Source organism: Rhododendron vialii, chromosome 6a, assembly GCF_030253575.1.
Source record: "Rhododendron vialii isolate Sample 1 chromosome 6a, ASM3025357v1".
NCBI classification, from domain to species: domain Eukaryota; kingdom Viridiplantae; phylum Streptophyta; class Magnoliopsida; order Ericales; family Ericaceae; genus Rhododendron; species Rhododendron vialii.
Window position 1 is genome coordinate 38,824,220 of NC_080562.1, and position 20,221 is coordinate 38,844,440.

A 20,221-nucleotide genomic window follows, 5' to 3' on the forward strand; every position below is an offset into this window, starting at 1 on the left:
TGTGCATGAGTGAGAGAGAGGGATTAAGAAGGTGGAAGCGCATTTCAACATCCAAAGTACTGTAAAACTCGTGAGAGCAGGAACACTTGGTGAGAATTGAGAGTGGGAGCAAATAGTCCTACCGAGGATTATGTGACGATCCCAACTTTTACTTTGTAACAGTGGGTGCGACCCTGGGGACACTTGGCCAAAATGGGTAGATGAGTAAAAGTCAGGAAACCTTGATGTCAAAGGCATCATCACTATCACTATCATTACCTACAAGTGCGACAAATGCAAGATTCACTTTTACATCAAAAACTCATGTATTCGTTTTTGTGCTCTATGTTACAACTACAACCTGTACACGAACTCTGATTTCATCCTCGTCTTCTGTCTCATTTGTCGTAAGTCGTAACTATGCCTTTCCTTCATTCTTTTCTTGCAGGAACTGAAAATGATCTTGTGAACGCTTCCTGCTGGAAAACTTGTGGTGAAACTGTGGACGAAACGGAGGCAGATGGTCGAAGGAGAGGTGTACCAACTCGGCTCGAAGTTTGATTACCAACTGGAGAAGGACTACTTGAGATAATAATAGTATGGGGTTGTAATTCTATTTCCAGGTCCGTGGCAGCCTCGGCTTTAGGGCTATCGGTCAATTCTTGATCGTCATATTCCTCCACCGACATCACTGTGCTTGTGTCCGTGTGTATAGTTGAATCATCGGTGTAAATACCAAGCCTTCTTTTCCTTCTCCTAACATCCTTCCCCCATCCATGGATTGTCTCTCTTATTCTCTGTGGAATTAGGGCTGCCTTGTAGTTTGTTCCCATCTGCAAATGAAAGAAATTAAGCCAATTAGGGTTGCAAATGAATCCATTCATGAATGAGGGCACTCAATGGATTCATGCCTTGGGAGAGCAGGACGTAAAACTTTTGGACTTTCTTTGGCATGGGTTTGTGAAGGTACAACGGAAACAAAAGGAAAAGGCATATTTAAGAAAGCAATGAAGTGAAGAAGCTAAATTATCCTCATCATCTTTGCCATGGTAAATCCCTCCACAAACCCATGATCCAAACACTGCCTCAGAGACTGAATGTGCTCCATATACTTTTTCAGTTGAAACAACAAAAGACAGGGAAGGAAGGTACGCTCTAAAGGAAATTCTGAAAGCAGATGCATTGGATACAAAATGGTAAGGGTAAATGCAAGAAGATAATGAAGTGAAGTTAAATATACTATAATTCCTTAGATCCCGAATCATTTTCCTTCCCATCGGTAATTCCCTCCAGAAATCCATGATCCAAACATAGCCTCAGAGGCTACAAGTGCTCCATACTTTCTCAGTTGAAACAAGAAAAGAAGGATTTAGGAAACTACAATGCTGCATTACATGAAAAATATTGCTTGCCGCTTTTAACATCACCAAGAGAGAGAGAGAGAGCAACCGATATTGGTTTCTTGACACGGAGATAACAAGTGAAATGAGAAGCCAAAATTGGAGTGTCATGGCTTGGAATCTCTTGAATGAGGGGGATCAGTCATGACAATAAGGACGAAGTTGCGAATGTGTAGAACAAACATTTCCAATGATTACTCAGAAGTTAATTACAAATGCTTGAGAAAACACCAGTTAATACGGCTCTGGCTAGGGTTCAACAAGCATTTCTAAGGTTGCACTTTCTTGGCCGTGATGGATTTTGACTCTAGAATCTTTTTCTTAAAAAGACACCCTCAGCCAAACTAACAAACAAAGAAAATTAAAAAACGGTACCTGAGTGACGAGAGCATATAGTGGCAAGGTGCTGTAGCTACATAGAAATTGTCCAGCAAATCTGAAAGAAAAGACAAGAGTTCAGTCATGTGTTTAATCTAATTTTTTATGGCAAATGTACAAATGTAGCGACAACAGCCAGTCATATGGTACAATTACCCCAATATCAACCGCATATACACAAGCAAATGGTTCCTGATGAAGCATGAATCATAGCCAAACTGCCACTGGAAATTAAATAATATACTTTAGTCCGACACCCAAATTTTACATGCTCTCTCTCTCTCTCTCTCTCTCTCTCTCATATACACACACACAAATACAATTTTTGTGCTCTATGACAAACTTCTTTCAAGAAATCATCCATGTTGACCAAATGAATGAAAAGGAGATAATATCCAACGCACTTTTGAATGGGTTCAGCAATAAGATTTGGGTGAAATTAATCAGGAGTCCAGTGCTAAAATCAGAATTGAAAAAGTCAAGGAAAAGCAAGTACCCAGAACCAAAAAAATGAAGCGAGCTCAAATGCATTCTGCAGCCAAAAGTCAAACACGGAAGTAGAAAATGAGTTCCCACACGAGAAAATGCACCACTACAAAAGACAAAAATAGTGACAACTTTTGCGCTGCATCACAATAAACCAAGCCAACCTGAAAAAGAACAAAATGGATCAAGGACAACAATAGTACAGGCTTTTTAAACCAGAAAAGATCATCCCGAGGCGTAAGTTTTGCTTCGTTGCAGTAACCAATTATTGCAGCACTCTCCAATGCTAAGGTTGCAATTACGTGTTGCAACTTTGCACCCACCAGAAGAACAAGCTTCATAGAAACATAAGCCATCAGTGGAACGTGATATAGATTTTCATGTGACAGAGTGAAGACCACAGAAAATAAATGTTTTCCTTGACATAGTTGGAAGTTCCTGTAACAAACTAGTAATTAATAACAAAATTAGTAATCTTTGGAAAAGGAGAAACGACTTTTCTATATTATTTTGATTTCAAAAAGGGACTATGGAGGTCTGGTTCTCATTCTGTTTAAAACCCAGGATCTAAAGAAAAGACAGATTATGAACTCGTTATGTCCCCTGGTAGGTTTGGTAACGAAAGAGGTTTTGGAGACAACGTAAATAAACAAATGTATTGCTTAGAATCCACTTTCCACATTCAATTAGTAGTTGAGACTGGTGTGAATAACCATCATTAGAAATTTCGCTCTTAGCTTCCATTTCTAAATTATAACTTCCATCTCAAAGAAAGGGAAAAAATAGAAAACTAGAAGAGAAGGTCCACGTCCAAATGGGGAGGATTTAGAAGAATTTCTGTGCCTACCAACCAAATAAGTTTGACTTAAGTATTTCACATCTTTCTTCTTACTATTTCCAACACCCCCCCCCCCCCCCCCCCCCTTATTTTAAACTTGAGGGAAAAGCTCATGGACATGTAGTCTACTCCTAAAATCACTTTCCACTACCAAACTGCTTCATAACAGGTACTTACTGTGACAGGAATGATAGCTATCCAGAAATAGAGATTAGACCCTGCAAGTACAGAACCTATTAAACATGAGTATAATGCAAATAAAATATTAAAGGCTGAAATAAAATCATTGTGCAAGTTGTATCATCAATGGAACTTGTTCCTCTAGCTGATCCGCCAAAGAGAGGGAGTAGAAGCATAGAATTACATTAATGCGTAAAATTTCCTTGAGGAGTGATTAATACTTGAGTAGTACAGGTTTCTATATGTGTACAATGTCCAGTGTACCAATTGGAGATGCAGCTGACAAGTTTGTGTGGTAGGAGTATTTATTTTTCTCAACATTTTCTATTAAAAACTGAGAAGAAAGCAGGAAATATGAATATTTAGCCTCTTCGGATTTGGGAATCTGACTCTTAGACATGTCTCCAAACCTGACACTAACAATGGAATCCATGTGACCAAGACAGTGATGCATGCTTGTAATTAGCTAAACTAGCCTTAAACCAATTATCTTCGTGCCTTTAAAGCCTAGCTTTTTCATTGCAATATCCATACCTTTGACATTAAAGAGCATGAAAGCCACGACAAATCCCCATAGTGGGCCACTGCAAAAAATTCAAACCTGGCATTCAGTTGTTTGCTTCAAAGGTACCCAAAACAAGGAGAAGAAGCTTCACAGAAAATAAAAATAAGATAGACATTGGAACAGCAATCAAATTGTGCCCAAAGCGGGGGATCAGGTTTGTTCTTATGTTCATTCATCCTCAGATAAAGCTAATGCAAGTTAGCAGTGTCCGTAAAAAGGAAAAACTACCTAGAAAAACAAGGAATAAGGAAGACAATGACATTGCAATTTTTGTGCTTCTTAACGCTGTAGCAAGCCAAAAAATGACTTTTACAAAGTCATTTCGGGATCAACGAGTGGACTTGCTTTAACGTGTTAAAAAAATAGCTTTGCCTTTACCAAGATGGCTTGAACAAAGGAAGATACCCTAAGGCCATCTTCAGCCTTTACTTATATATACTCTCGCCCAAATCGAAGTTAAAATCTCAGGTATGAGGAGAAAAAATAAGAGAGAAAGAAACACGTCGGAGAAAACTTTCGGCCAAATACGAGTGACCAGATGACATGTCAGAGAAGACACAGAATCAAAAGCTACCATTGAGGTGCAATAACGAAGAACAAAATGGAACATTTACGCAGGATAATGGAAGAAACTTTTGTCCACCAAACTCGCTCTTTATCTATATGGAAGGAAATAGGCATGCCCATTGGCAGCTCAACTGAAGGATACAAAAGCCCAGTAGTTCCAGAAACAAAGATTTTCACTTACCTTACGCCAACTATCTTTTGAAATTCTTCTTCCATAGAGCGGATCATGTAACTGTGAAAATCATATTTTGATGTAAGGTTGTGGTTCTGCCATGAATAAGACAAACAAAAACCATAAATAGTAAACTATTAGTAACAAATTCCAGTATAAATGAGCCTTATAATTTGAAATGTCTGAATAGCAAAACTAACAAACATAGAATGAGGCATAAATGGATAACAGGTTCTAGAATACAATGAATCTATCTGGTTTGAAGACCATGATATTATCTGACAAGTTCATATCCAAGGTCTAAACTTAGAAGTCCAACGATTCGAATTTGATCTGAACTACAACATTGGGGGCTGGTGGCAAGTTTTACGAGTAAAGGAATGACTGATAGGACATTAGTTCATCATGCTCTCACCAATGTTGCAAATAGTTAGCACTGTCCAAATCGCTACACTAAGCACGGTGCATCAGTGGATTAATGTGAGATTGGTTTGAATCCCTACGAAATTGACATGATACTAGTTTATTGTGGTCTGTTGGGGAGGATTGTAATAGCCACGGAGGCTCTTGTAGCTTATCAATTCTGCCCTGCAAAAGTGAAACCCATTGGAAATTGTTTCACAGATAATGGAAAGCATAGGTCATTTACAACGGTTAAAGCTGTCTGCCAGGTGGATCAAAGCAACACTGAACCTGTCCTTTTCTTTCAGCCATATCGTACAGTTCATACATCATTCACTAAGCATTGTCCATGGCTCGACAAACTACAGTGACTCCACGAAGACTATTTTACAGATGACCTATGTTGATCCGCCGTATGTATTTTTGACTAGTGTAGTCCATTATATGTAATCTGCAACTTTGAATTTCTTTGAGGTAGCTACAGCTTCAAACCAGTTCCATTGTCTACCGCTTACTGCAACTTTCAATAGGTATATACCTGAGGTTCTCACTTCTCACATTATGGTCCATTGTATTATATACTAAATTGAGACCATAAGTCCCTCATGATTTTTAACATTTTTACAACAGCATGCATATACTAGTAAACGTAGACATATAATACAGAACTAAATAAAACACTACAGACACTTTCTTTCGTTCAGAATATCAGGATTTTCAAAATGTACTTGAGAGAGAGAGAGAGAGAGAGAGAGAGAGAGAGAGAGAGAGAGAGAGTTACCAAGATGAAAGCCTTGCGAAGCGTAAGATAGTCAGCGCGAACCACTGAATTCCCAAATTGCCTGAAGAAACAGGTCTGCAATTTCATGACACTATCAAAGATCTTCATCCAAAGAGCAGTTCAGTGAAGCCACATGGTGATAGAAATTGAACTGCTATAGAAATATTACAGTTTGCATAATATATATCATAAAAAAGTAACACGCTCTCGAATACACTACTTGGCGGTGGGATCTACAAATATAACATAATAGAGGGGGCAACAAGAGTAGCACGACACCCTCTCACTTCATACCAATAAAAGCATGTTATATTTGAAACCCTCCAGCTATTTTTCAGCTTTAAAAATACTTTCTGACTACACTGGAATAAAGGGCACATGATGACATGTCACAGGCTTAGCACACAGACCGTGGCCAAATGTACACAATTGCTTATGCATATGTATAGCTACAGCATCCCTACAAATAACCAAAGCATCCCTCCAAATAACCATCTAGAGGATTTATGGGGAAGGAAAAACATAATAGCTGAAAAAGGGAAGTGGTCCAAGGAGTCTAAAGTAATATGACTTAGTCCACAGAATACTCCATATTCCAACACCGTTGCTCTTATATTATCTTTCTAGAGGTGCATAAACTTTCTTGGAAGCAGAGAGCCAGGCATAAGTTGTGTGCTTTGAATTGAATAAGTGGCATCTTTAGTATAGTAAGTAGGTGCCATGAACAACAACTTTGGAATTATAGTCCAATTAACCACAGAGCCAAGACAGGAATCATGATATGATTAAACAACCAAAATGAACCAGAGCACTCATACTCCTCAACTATGGAGCACGGGTACCGGTACGCGGTACGGGTACGGTACGGGTACGGGTACAGGAAACGGCAAAACCCCAAAAAAGTAGGGTATGGGTACGGCGGGGGTACGGCATATATATATATATATATATAATGTTTTTCTATTTTTTATTGCATAAAATGAAATATAAACCCATTTTACCAACAAAAAGCAAAATCAGTACAAATATGCATATCTACTGCATATCTATTAGTATTCAGAATTTCAGATACATATATACATATACATTACACATGCATACATTTGTACATATATACAAAGAGATAGACTATTCCGATCGATAAAAAAAATATACAGAGAGAGACGAAGAGAGAGATGGACAAAGAGAGAGAGGGGTGTTTATAAATGACAAATAAATTACACAATAAGCCCACATTTTATAATTATTTACAAAAAAATCCCAGAAATTTTGAAAAAAATTTCATTTTGGGCTAAAACGTACCCTTGCCGTACCCACGCCGTACCAGTACCCGGTACGGGTACGGGTACGAGTACGGCGACATTTTCGAAGTACCCGTGCTTCATAGCTCCTCAATAACCCAGCAATTTAAATAAATAAAAAACATAGACGACTTGAATTCACTTCACTTGCCATATGTAGGCCTGGCCTGTTAGGAAGCTTGGCCAACCAGAGTCCATTAAGAACTGATAAAGATAGTTTTGAAGTATGTACGATAACTGCTAGGAAATGCTGTGTATGTTATGCTAAACAGGACTTCATTTGCCCAAGCAGGTGGTTGCAATAGTCTGCTGAACAACGGGCAAGGAACTAAAAACCAAGAACCAATGATCCAAATTCTAGACCAAGATTATGGCAAATGAAGCAAAAAATTCCAAGCTCCATTCAATTCATTGGACAGAAATTCTTAATGCTGTGTTCTCAGATGGTCAAATTTTTCTTGAAGCAACAAGTTTGTAAGTTACACTAATACATAACAAAGAAACAGAAAAACAATAACACATTGATGTAGACTGGCAAAAAGAACGCAGTGAAAGCAACTGGTTGTTCAATATTACCCAAACAAGAAGGAATATGTACTACTTCTAGAAGCTTTCCTGCTGCCGTTCCTCAGAGGATAAAGAGACAGATAGTTGCCACAAATTACATTTAGGAACAACTACCTCAGTTATGAACAGAACTTTCAATTAAATGCAGCAGAGAGTGTGTTACATACCACCCAGATAAAAAAATTATTCCTGGTCAGCGGATTTGATGCATGAGATTTGACGAAGAAATATTGCCTTCGCACTGTCATCTCTCTTGTGATTTCTGTTAGAAACAGCTTTATTGGTTAACATGTCATGTATCTACCAAATACGAAAGCAAATTGTTTCTTAAGTTTACAAACCATAATAGACCATTAATTCTTTTTTCTTTGCTATCTCAAATGTTTCTCTTTAGGTGTTATTTTTTCTCCTTTTAAGAAATCTACAATCCACTCCCCACTCTCTTTTCTTCCAATGTAAATATCCGTTGCTAGCTAAAATAAAACCTAAAGCACGTGAAAAGGGACTTATACCAATCAACCAGGCTAAAATAAATGAAAACACTGACAATCATGTGAGTCTTATCAATCACCAGTTGAGAGCTTACCACTTAATGAATCATGCCGATCCATTTGAGCCTCATCCTCCCATGCTCTCCACCCGTGAATCTGAACAAATAAGTGCACCCACAACTTCAATACGGTCCCCGTATAAGCTTAAACCAACAGAAGAACAACAAGAAATACTACTATGAAGTATGAACACAGTTTTCTGCAACCCAGACAGCATTCAAACACAACTGCACAAGGACCATTTAAAACTCTTTACATGATCTGGGTGTTAAATTGGTACTTGGATGCACTTGTTTTCCTATTCCTTTTTGAATGGGAAACTATTAGTAACATGTAACCAGAAATAAATGTAAGGCTGTGACCCAAGTATTCAATTGAATCATCTATTAAACATAGAAGGTGTTTAATAGTCCATTCACAGAAACTGTATCCAAATCATGCTGTTTACATTTGATATCTTGCACATATGCAAATGAAACTGTACTCCAAATCATGCTCTTTAGTCCATTCCCATCATTAAAGGCAATGACTCCTTGGAAATAGTGGCTTCGACCTTGGCTGGCTTCATGGAGAAACAACACAGCGCATGAAATTCCTAAGGTTTACAAGGTCTTTCCCATGGAGCATGTATATACCAAACCAAACCGAGCCTTAAGTCTCAATCACTGGACAAGAATATTGAACTAGAAAAAACACAAACATCTCACTTCAGAAACTGCAACTGCTATAAGAATGTAACCTTCACGATTGCCAGCAGCATTGTTAAGCAGCTGTAAGATACATGTGTCACGGCCATGACAAAGATAAAGCGGTGCAATTGCTCAAGACCTTGGTAAGAAACAAATGGTTCGTTACCCTGTGCCATAAAAAATTCAAGTAACCCAGATCAGTTCAGATGCAAACAGAAAATTTCAGTATAAGAGGAAAGAACGGGACTATTGAGAAAGTAGAAAGAAACGAAACCAAAATGTAATCATAAGTTTAACTCAAATATGCAAAAAGAATGAAATAGAAAAAAAAAAAAAAAAAAAGGGAAAAAAAAACTATGTAAAGTGAATTTTGCTGAATGAGTTGAAATTTTTTTGCTTACAAGGAAAAAGGAAAAAACGAGATACTATCTAATGACTATATACTGATAAGCAACGTGCCTCTTTGCAGGTATTCACATTAAACACATTCAACATTCTCCTAAATGAGTGCGGACGAGCAAAAGCCATCAAAAGTCTGCGGTCCTCCGATGCATTACTTTCAGTTTCCTGATCAACCTCCGACTTGGTGCAAGGAGCAAACGCAGTATTATAGAATTTTGATGGGATGCATATATTTGCTACACTGCTTGAGGTGGCCGTCAACAGGAGCGATATGAAGCCTAGAAGCATCAGTTCTAAAAGATTGAAAAATCAAGTAAATGCAGCTTCAAGATGAGAATCCCAAAAATGTAGGTGTAAGGAAAGTTAATATATTTTGTGAGGATTAACTTAGAATCATAGCTAGGTACCTTCTTTCATTTTCTCTACAGCTTGAAGCAAAGGCTTCCGATTGGTTTTCCGCAGCCACTGCAGATGAAAGTAGGAACACAAGCTTATCAGAACGATCAATAAGCAAATCAACTTCTTAACTTCTTGCTAAGGCAGTGGAACAAATTGAACTAACTACACAACGTTTATAAAATAAACAAGAAAATACATCGATGGCGATAAGTTACTTGTTGATTAGCTCAAGCTCCCGAACAATATTAATTGGATTTTTCCTTCTACAGCTAAGATCAAATTAAGAGAGACGTTAAGAGAATGTCACTTTTTGTCACCCGTATACCAAAAGAGGCCTATGCCAAACGGATGCACTTCAATTCATCAAAAAAGATCTATCTTCACAAGATATTGATCAAAAGACTGATTACATTCCTTCGACTTAGAACTACACAAGTTACTAAGTAGAAAACTTTTAATTCTTTAAAAAGGACTCCCAAATGCATCAAAATAGTGGTGATTCCTTTCCCACCAAATTATCCATATCAAACAAAGAGGAATCAATCTCCCAAAGTCTCCTCCTCTTCCCCACCTTAGTCCCTCTCCACCAACAAATGATTTTTGTCTGCTCTTTCTTCTTTGTGGTGGAGAGTATGCAAATATGATCTTAATAAGGTGCGGGGCTTTGCATCTGACTTCCGTTTCCTCTTCAGGAGCCAGGTCCATTGTTTTTCATAAATGGCATCGTACTAATTCCACATAATTTCACCGATGGTGGTGGTCTAAAACCAAGAGAAAGACCGCTCTAGCCAATGCGGAAGTCACATCATAAAAATATTCACACCGATCACACTTCAATATTACACATCTAACTTCAAAGAAATTAAAAGAGACCGAAGTTCAGACCATCAGGTAGAGGATGATGGTAGAGGAATCCCACCATGTTATTCATACAGCAAAAAGGTCAATATATCAGAAGTGAAAAATGTACAAGCTGAATTTGGACTTACAGTACTTATGCGGTGGATCGATCGCTCCACAAGCAAGGAAACAGCAACAAAAACAGTCAATACAGAAGCCACAGACCATGTTGGTGTTAACGCCAAAGACCGCGCTTCCTTTGCATTTTCTGCCATTTTTCCAGAAAGTTTTCCTCTCACAAACACTAAATCAGTTACTCCTGACTTCCACTAGTCTTCAAAACTTTCCAAAATTGGTTTGAGCACAAAAACCAGTTACTCCTATGAACTAAAGGAAACCACACTAATTACAAAGAAACACAAATGTTCATACAGTCAAAAACTAGAACTTTCACCCGATTCTTACGTTGTAAAACATCAAAACGCTAACCTATTAAAAATTTGCAATCGGCATTGACGACAATATTGACTCAAACATCTTTTTCGCCAACAATGTGAAACCCTTGACTTAGTTACCCCGTCCTACAAGAATATGGCGTTCACTTTGATCTTAACCGCTACCACAACGCTTCCACCTCTCTCTCTCTCTCTCTCTCTCTCTCTCTCTCTCCGAGTAAACTTCCAGGAGTGTAGGAATCAGTTTGTTCCTTCACTCCGAGAATAAACTTCTCTCTATCTCTCTCTCTCTCTCTCTCTAAAATGGTGATTAAAATCTCAGACGCAAGAATGAATGGACCTCCACTGGGAGAGATCTGTTTCTCTCTCCGTGTCTCACTCTCAATGCCAGTTACGAGGAAGAGACAGTTTGGTGATATATATAATGACGGACGTTGGTTCCACTGGTCATGAATACACTTGCATAGGAATGCGGAAAGCGTGAACCGCAAACACGATTCTATTACAGTTATGGCCGCAAACTATATGCTCCTGGCCGGGAACATTTTCCTTATGGCCGCGAACACGCTAATTGAGAAACGTGCCCACGCATCCCGCTTCCCTTGATCTCCTTAATTAATTGCTTTTCCCAGGTTTAAAATTCTCCAGGAAAAGCCTACGAGAACAAGCCAAGCAGGCTTTTGTTCAGATTTTCCCTAATTTAATTAGTAATTAAAAATACTTTCTAAATAGATGTGGCAACCGTCCGATGAAATTTATAATGTTGAACTCACATGCATTGAACGGGGTTTAAACATATCTGTGTTCGTAATATTGTTTGTTTTATGCTGTAGTAGTAACAGGAACCTTCAAAATGATGACTTTTTTTTTGTTTTTTTGGAAGAGAATTGTCTACTGAGTGCGTATTGTAATGGTCCATCAAGTCATGAGTCATGACAGCTCGGCAAATCAATTCACCGTGGGTCTGACGTGGGAAAAGAGAGGCCAGCTAACTCCAGCTGACTAGGGGTTCTAATTTCAGTTAATGCCATGTACTTAATACTAAAATGCAGATAAAAGAGAAAGGGAAATGATTTTCGCAGTGCCTTCCCTTTTGCGTTTTTTTATTTGTCTTTCTTCATGTGAAACTATCAAAATGCCATTCGCAAGTTTAAAGTGAATGCACGTAGAATTAACCAATGCTAGTTTAGTAGTACGTACCAGTTTCATGTGTGCGAATAATGATAACAAATGAGTGCATGCGGATAAATGAGGAGTGTTGAAATCATTTTTCAAGAGACGTTGCAGACTGTAGTATTTTTTGTTTAAGTTTGTTTTGGAATTTTTCCTTTTTGAAAACTTTTATTTAATTTATCTAATAAATCGATCTAGGAAGAACAAAAAATATTGGGCTTTAACTTTTAACCACTAATTTTACAAAATGGATACTTACTAAGAAACACTCCAAAATAGAATACTAGACTCTAAAAAATAAACGGATGGAGTAGTAATTATTCTTTAGTGGTCCGGGGTGATATATATCAATATATACATATATATATCGGGCCGGTTCCGAGGACACTTAAAAAAACCCTCCAAATCTTAATCTTAAAGTTTCCGATCAAATTTTGATAATTCAAGCAGCTCAATGTGTTCAGAACGTGATTTTAAGAGTGCTCGCGAGAAACTGGCAAAAAAATAACCGGGAAGGGCTTGATTTGAGCCGTTTTTTATTGAACCGTTCAATAAAGTTCAATAAAAAACTGTTCGGATGAAGCCCTTCCCGGTAATTTTTTTGCTGATTTCTCGCCAGCACTCTTAAAATCACGTTCTGATTACATTGAGCAGCTCGGATCATCAAAATTCGATCGGGAACTTGGGAGGATTTTTTTAAGTGTCCCGGGAACCGCCCCTATATATATATATATATATTGCTATTCCCACTTGCAGCATGCCATTTTAATTTGCTCTCAAAGAACAAGCTTGAAAAGTAGTAAATGAAAGCAGCATTTTTCCATGAAAGTGAAATAAATTTTGGGTTATTCGGGGGAGGCAGAAAGAAAAACCGGTAGACCTAGACTTGGATCCTTTCTAACTTTGAAAAAAAGAAAGAAGAAGAAGAAAAGGATCGGGTCTTTTAATTAAAGTTTGGCAACACGAATTCTTCCCTTTGACCAAGGCTCTTTTAAGTCCAGTACATCGCTGTCTGGTTCAAGACGGTCGTATATGTTATGTGTTGATTCCACATTAACAACGAAATCCGTGATTCACGCCGGACCTAAATTAACATGCTAAACGATTTCGGACATCTTTGATCATAAATTTCACGAACTCATGGTCACGGTTGACCAACAACCTCAACCACGCATTTTATATCTCATATCGGATCACACTCGTGAGTACACTAAATTACAAAAGTTGGCTAAGACTGCATTAATCAATTAGGTATAGTATTGTAATTTAAATTTCAACATTTCTGCAGTATCATTCCAAGGAGAAATTGGCGAACCGCGGTCCACCTGTTTCTTTCTTATTTTATTGAGATGCTTATATATATATATAGTCTTTAGAAATGACTGGGAAAAAAAAAACGTGTCAACCATTCTCATTTGGAAACATCATCTGTACAACACGCCATATGAAGTTGGTACATATATATATATATATATATATATATAGGAAAATTCTAAAATTAGGTCAATGGACTGACAATAATAAGTGTATGAATGTGTATTAAATAGTGCAAAAAATACACAGAATTACGTATTTTTCTTATTTTTTAGTGGACTTATTGTCAGCCCAGCGGATTAATAATAACAGGCTGACAATAGCAAGACTGATAAAGAAATCCCCATGCCTGGACCATCTGCAATGGAAGATCGATGACTAGCTTGCCCCAAGTAGCAATTCTTGGCCTTTCTTCCAAATATGCAACTTGATATATAACAAACAAAGAAACGAATGAAGTAGTTGATGGTAATTCTTCAATTGCGTCATTCAATTTTTGTTTGGTAAGAACAAGACAAGAGATAAGAAGGGGGCAAAAAAAAAAAAAGGTAGGTAGGTTGGCTATCACGTTAGAACTACTTGCCAAGAAAGTGGGCCAATGGCATATTTTCAGTTTTCACAGGATTAGGGTAACCTTAGCTTGTGAAGGAGGGCATCGGTCCATTGTCCGGATGTTTTTTGGGGGTGGGCCAATGGCATATTTCCATTCTGATATTTTTACTTTTACCGTGGATTGGGTATAGTTTTTCTTATCATTGTTGTCGGATGGATTTCTTTTAAGTGTCGTATGACCTTTGAGAGGACTGATACTCATTATTTTCTGATCGAAAAAAAAGGTGCACCCTAGCTAGATCGAAGTCGGATGGTCATGATTAATTAAATTTAATGAATGAAGGTAGATGCCCGAATTTTATCGATGGACAAGGCTAGGGTAAATGTCCCAAGTTTTAGGTGTATGGTATGCACTTTGTATTTTAGGCCATAAAAACTTGCAAATCACAACAAAAATTCGTAATTGAACACCAAAAAATTTGTATAGCGGATGACAAAAAATTTATAAATCACGCCACAAAAATTCGTAAAAAACACCACAAAAATTCATAACTTTGAGCTGTCGTTTTTTTAGTTTGTGTTAATTTTTTTTTACCATAAAATTCATAAACAACACTACAAAAATTTGCAAAAGTAACCGCAAAAATTCGCAATAAGGAACCATGCACAAAACACGTAAAACGTGTACCGTAAATCTATAAATAAAACAAGCCACAAAAGTTCTTAAAAAAATAGTAGGCCCAGGTGCGTATTGGAGTCTTTTCCTCGATGAATCTGCAAATTCTTCTTCAGCTACTGTAGTTTTTATTGTTTGGAAAGGATTCTCTTCAGTTGGTTAAAAACAGATCAATCACATTCGTGATTGGTACCAGACGAGTTGGGAGGTCGTCTTCAACGTCAATCTAGCGTACCCACTAAACCCTCTTTATTTTTTGCTTTTGGGAAAAGAAGACAAATTCTACTAACCCATCATCTTTAATTAAAGCTAGCTAGACTGGAAAAGACTTGGGTAATTTGCTTTGCCCCAGCTGTTTGCGATTAGTATTTCGAATGATTGATGATCGATCGAGATCGCAAAACTTTCCGCACCTTTTTTCCTTTTCATTTCCTTGTCAATCTTCAGAAGTACTGTTTATATAATTAGATACACGGCGTGAATCGGTGCATTGCCATACCAACCTGTGAGCAACAACTGGAAACCACGGGTTTAAATTAATTGTTATGCGCGTTTGGCATATGCTTTACTGGATTCAACAACTGGAAACCACGGGTTTAATTAAAAGCATGCAGCAGTTACGTAACGGAATTTCGGACCTCCGATATCGTTGTTTACTTGCGTACGTATGGGCCGATATATGACCGTATCATTGATACCGTTACGTTTTCCGATACCGTGATTTAAAACCCTGATTGGAACTACGTGCTGCAATCTGTATATATAACCAAAACTCATGTGCATGCAAACTTGGGTTGTGCGATTTGGGTCTGCGTTGAGAAAATTAGGGGTGCGAAAAAAGTAGAACTGCAAGACCTTATTCTTGCGTACTTCTCAGGAAATTTGATTAAGGTGGGCTAAATACATGCAAATTAGAGTTCAGATCAGGAAAGATGATAAAAAAAAGATTTGAATTTTAAAGGAACTAAAGTAAAATTATCAAGATTTCGAAATTAAGGACTATAATACTATAGTTTATTTTGAATAGATTAATACACATGAAAAATAAAATTAGACAAAAATTTGGGAGTGTCGTGGATGTCGCCGGCATCATTTTCGATATGTCCTCCTACTGGTTCTAGTTACGTTCTCATCGACCATAATTGTGTCAAATGGTATTCTTGATATACGTATGTAGGTTGAAGTCTTACAGTTACCGTACGTGTTTCTCGTTCCTCATTATAAATTTCAAAAGGTGTTAAAAATCAGACTTTAGAGCCCAAGTCCTTTTTGGAAAACAAGACGTCAAGAAAACGGATTCGGGAGTGTTGTAGTGCACTCTGCGGCCGATCCGACCGTCCATCTCGGCCATAAACGGCTCAGATTTTCATCCGAACAATGGACTTCTCGGATTTATAGAAGCTCAGATTAAATCCATTCCTTTTATATCGAGATGGACGGTCGGATAAGCCGCACTACACAGCAACTCCCAATCCCAAGAAAACTACATGATTAGTAGCTAATTGAGTTCAAGAAACAAGATTCCGAAGCATTAGGGCTTTCGGAAAAAGCCCAAACATACATGTATATTCCACCCTGCAGGGACCATAACTCAAGAACAAGTATAGCAAGTGTGAGGGAAAAAAGGTGGAGGGTTGTATGAATGTGTTGTACCAAGGAGTCGGGTTTTCACTCTCAGAACCGGGAACCCTGTAGTGGCAGCAGTAGTTCATAGGTGTAGTGCAGAATTCGAGCTTATCTCACGATTTAGAAAATCAGAACTATTTTAGCAATTCGGAAAAGACTGATCTGAACTGCACAAACACTTAAATTCCAAGGCCTACCAATTATAAACACATTGAGATGCAGTCACGTGAGATCGAGGACAAACCATGTGAAGAAAAAGAGCCATTAAATTTGATTGGAAAAAATTCAAAATACCCCCCAACCTTTACACCAAAATTCAATTAGACTTCCAACCTTTTAAAATTTCAATTTTACTTCCAATGTTATCTTCCGTTAATCAAATTGCCCCCTTCCGTCCGAATAACTAACGAATTCCGTTAAATGCTCCGTTAAATATTGTCCCGATCGAATTTTGATGATCCAAGCCGCTCAATGTGTTCAAAACGTGATTTTAAGGATACTTTTAAAGAAATCAGCAAAAAAAAAATGACCGGAAAAGGCTTCATCTGAACAATTTTTTATTGAACTATTCAATAAAAAACTGTTTAGATGAAGTCCTTCCCGGTCATTTTTTTTGTTGATTTTTCGCAAATACCCTTAAAATCACGTTCTAATCATATTGAGCGGCTCAGATCATCGAAATTCGATTGAAAAAGAGGAGGTGCAGACCAAAGCAAAATCCGAACGTTCGGACTTGAACAAAATTCGGATCGATCCGCCCCTCCCCTTTCCCAATCGAATTTCAATAATCCGAACCGCTCAATGTGTTTAAAACGTGATTTTAAGGTTACTCATGAGAAATTAGCAAAAAAAAATGAACGGGAAGGGTTGGGGGGTTACTCAATGTGTTTAAAAAACTGTTTAGATGAAGCCCTTCCCGTTCATTTTTTTTGTTGATTTCTTGCAAGTAACTTTAAAATCACATTTTGAACACATTAAGAGGCTTGGATCATCAAAATTCGATCGGGACAGTATTTAACGGAGTTTTTAACGAAATCCATTAGTCATTCAGACCGAAGGGGGCATTTTGATTAACGGAAGATAATGTTGGGAGTAAAATTAAAGTTTTTGAAAGCTTGGGAGTCTAATTGAATTTTGGTATAAAGGTTAGGGGGTATTTTGAAATTTTCCCAATTTGATTTAAACTTAAGCTGCTGTTATGTGATACTCATCTCTCGATTCTCTCCACGATTTTCTTTTTCAGATGGCCCCACCATGCATGTGTATTGTTTCCCCGTTCCGTAACAAATCTAGATATGAGAATAATAAATAAATAATTGCCCAATAATGCTGAAAAAGGTGAACTTATATATGTTGTCCCTTTTTCTACGGTTAAACGAACTTTTTTAATTTCCACTTTTATGACTTTCATACCAAAAGACAAAATAAAAAAATCCCAATATGTTTGAATCTGATTAGACATGCCAAACAAATTCAAGTTTTCGGGCTATAGTCCATGTGGTACGTGTTTTGGATGGATAGAATTTTAGAGAGAGAAAGAGTGGTCGGCTGAGGGGGAGAGAGAGTGTTTGGATTTGGGCCAATCCAAATGTATTTTGGATGGCTTGGATACGCACTGAGTAATGCCACGTGGTACCAAATTTGCACCCAAAAACTTCTCCAAATTCCCACCGGACACGGGAGTAATTGGATCATTAAATATCTTGGGGCATTAACTTCAAGACTCCGAAAATAGTTAAGGTGCGCACAAGCGGACCGGTTTGGACATTCGGTTTTTTTTTTTTTTTTTTGGGGGGGGGGGGGGGGGGGGGTATATATATGTAGAGCACAAATTTGTCAGGCCATGAATCCAGCGACCTTGACCATTTAGTATAACTGATCATTTCATAGCGATCGATGCAATATTTATTCTGAATAAAACTAGAGATGTAGTGGAATATTCAAGTTGATCAACCATGAGTTTATTATTTGAATGAATCCTCACCCCGAAGAGGGGAGAAGGTCGAAGAAATAATTATGTCAAAGGTGACCGTATTATTCTTAGAGAGTGATTTGTTCACTCTTACTCTCAGTTTTCACGAAAAATTAGAGACGAATTAAGATTAATGCAGTGAAAAAACTAGAGAAGATAATATTACTTACAATGGTGAAGTTAACATTTGCTCAGATACAAAAACTTGTGCGAACATATTAGGAAAATGATCGTGTAGCAAGTTCTTAATTCAAGCTCATGCAACAATATATATAGATCGACACACTTTTCTTAGCAATTTGATGCCTAATCTTCTACTAACATAGTAACATCGTGCTTTTGAATGGAAAAAACAGGTTTTACACAAGGTTGTAGACATCTCAATCTGGGTCTCCCAAGTAATTTATTTCGTTTTTCGGTTTCTTGTTCCCGATGATGAATTGGATAAATAAAAAAACCAATCTTGAGAAAGTAATTTGTTTGGATTGGAATTTGAATTTTTTTTGAAAAATAGTAGAGGTAATAAGTGGAGAGAGATAGAGAGAAATGTTGAAAGTAAGGGAAATCTAAGGGGAATTTTTTGAAAAATTCTTTTTAAGTTGCAAAGAGAACAAAGCACGGAGTTGAATTTTTTGTGTTTGGAACCCCGTTTAAGCCATAAACCCTGAAACATAAACCCTAGCCAAAAAGTATCACCCAAGTGCATTGGTCTGGAATCTATGCACGCTAGTCAACTTATCAGGTGTTGGTCAAAATCAAACTTTGACTGTTAACCAACGCGGAGGTTGGTTTGATACACGCGTGCCGGTTTGAGATCCATGCGCGCTGGTCAACCCCTGTCCCTATCACATTTTTGCCAGCCGGATTTTGCTATCATCAGGGGCCTATTACACCATAGAACTGTGATCTCGTCGCCTGAACAGTATTTCTGCAAGCTTGGGGTGCGTCCCTCTCAACCTCTCTTATCACCTTTTTGGGTGGCCTTGCCTACCAAGCAACCCCAACCAGCCTTATTGGCTGGTTATTCTACCATGTTCACCACCTTCCTTCCTCCTATAAATAGCCCCTTTGATCCTCCTTTGAAAGGCTTACAAAAATTAGAGGTTACAAAAAATCTCAAACCCTAAGTTACAAAATTTCAAAAGAGCTACACACATCTTCACTTTTATTCTCTCGCATTCAAGCAAATACTTCCATTTTTCAACCACTAAACACTAGGTTCAACACCTTTTTCAAACCTCAAGCAAAGGTATAAAAACCTTTGCAGTCTTTCTGTTTTGATCCCTAAGGGAGGCTGGCAGGGCCAAGACTGGTATCTTGGTTCTAAAGCTGGCAGGGTTACAAGAACCACGCCGGCCTTCACAATTGCGCGCGTCGGTCGTCTGTATGCGTGCGCCAATCTTTGGCTACACGTGCAGACTTGCGTGGGGATAGGAGTGTTGGTTCTTTTATGTTTTATTGGTATTTAGATCACCCTGATGCATGTTAAAACTTGTTTATTGTTTTACATGTTAATAGTTGCTAGTAGTATTTCAATATGCATATCTATTGTTTTGGAATACCCCTAGGTGGCTTCTGAACATGTCTCAGAGCCCAGGTATGTAACCACCAATTACTGAAAATCCAGCCAGAACAGGCTCGCGCTTGTCCTTAACTTACGCGCACAGGTATGGGTAACTTGGCCTTTGGCCATTGATTTATTCCCTACACTGTTTATAGGGTGTGTTTCAATTATTTCCTATTTTGTTTGTGTTAATATGACTCGTCTACATATAGAACTATTTGGTTTGGTCCTGAGTAAGCACTAGTCATTCTAGAGCCCAGAGAGGGATAAAAATCAAAACTGTTAAGACAAGTTAATACACGCGCATGGGTTCGAGATTGGCGCGCGCAGGTTGTCTTGCATGCACGTAGATCATAGCATGCAAGGTGGTCCCTATTCATGCCAATTTCCCC

At 38.0% G+C, this 20,221-nt stretch overlaps 2 protein-coding genes across 2 annotated transcripts in view; both read right to left on the reverse strand.

Moving 5' to 3' along the window:
* LOC131329229 (putative nuclear RNA export factor SDE5) overlaps positions 1 to 20,221 on the reverse strand; it is a 39,192-nt gene that overhangs the window by 15,797 nt on the left and 3,174 nt on the right. The window lies entirely within an intron of this gene.
* LOC131329227 (MLO-like protein 11) lies at positions 222 to 11,346 on the reverse strand. The gene is made up of 16 exons (XM_058362314.1): positions 10,987 to 11,346; positions 10,647 to 10,789; positions 9,666 to 9,723; positions 9,316 to 9,551; positions 8,907 to 9,023; positions 8,203 to 8,263; positions 7,784 to 7,878; positions 5,749 to 5,823; positions 4,575 to 4,660; positions 3,796 to 3,845; positions 3,259 to 3,299; positions 2,408 to 2,578; positions 2,254 to 2,289; positions 1,914 to 1,981; positions 1,755 to 1,815; positions 222 to 812 (listed from the first exon to the last, which is right to left on the reverse strand). The coding sequence occupies exons 2-16, from the start codon at positions 10,770 to 10,772 to the stop codon at positions 411 to 413; spliced, it is 1,683 nt and encodes a 560-aa protein (XP_058218297.1). The 5' UTR covers positions 10,773 to 10,789; positions 10,987 to 11,346; the 3' UTR covers positions 222 to 410.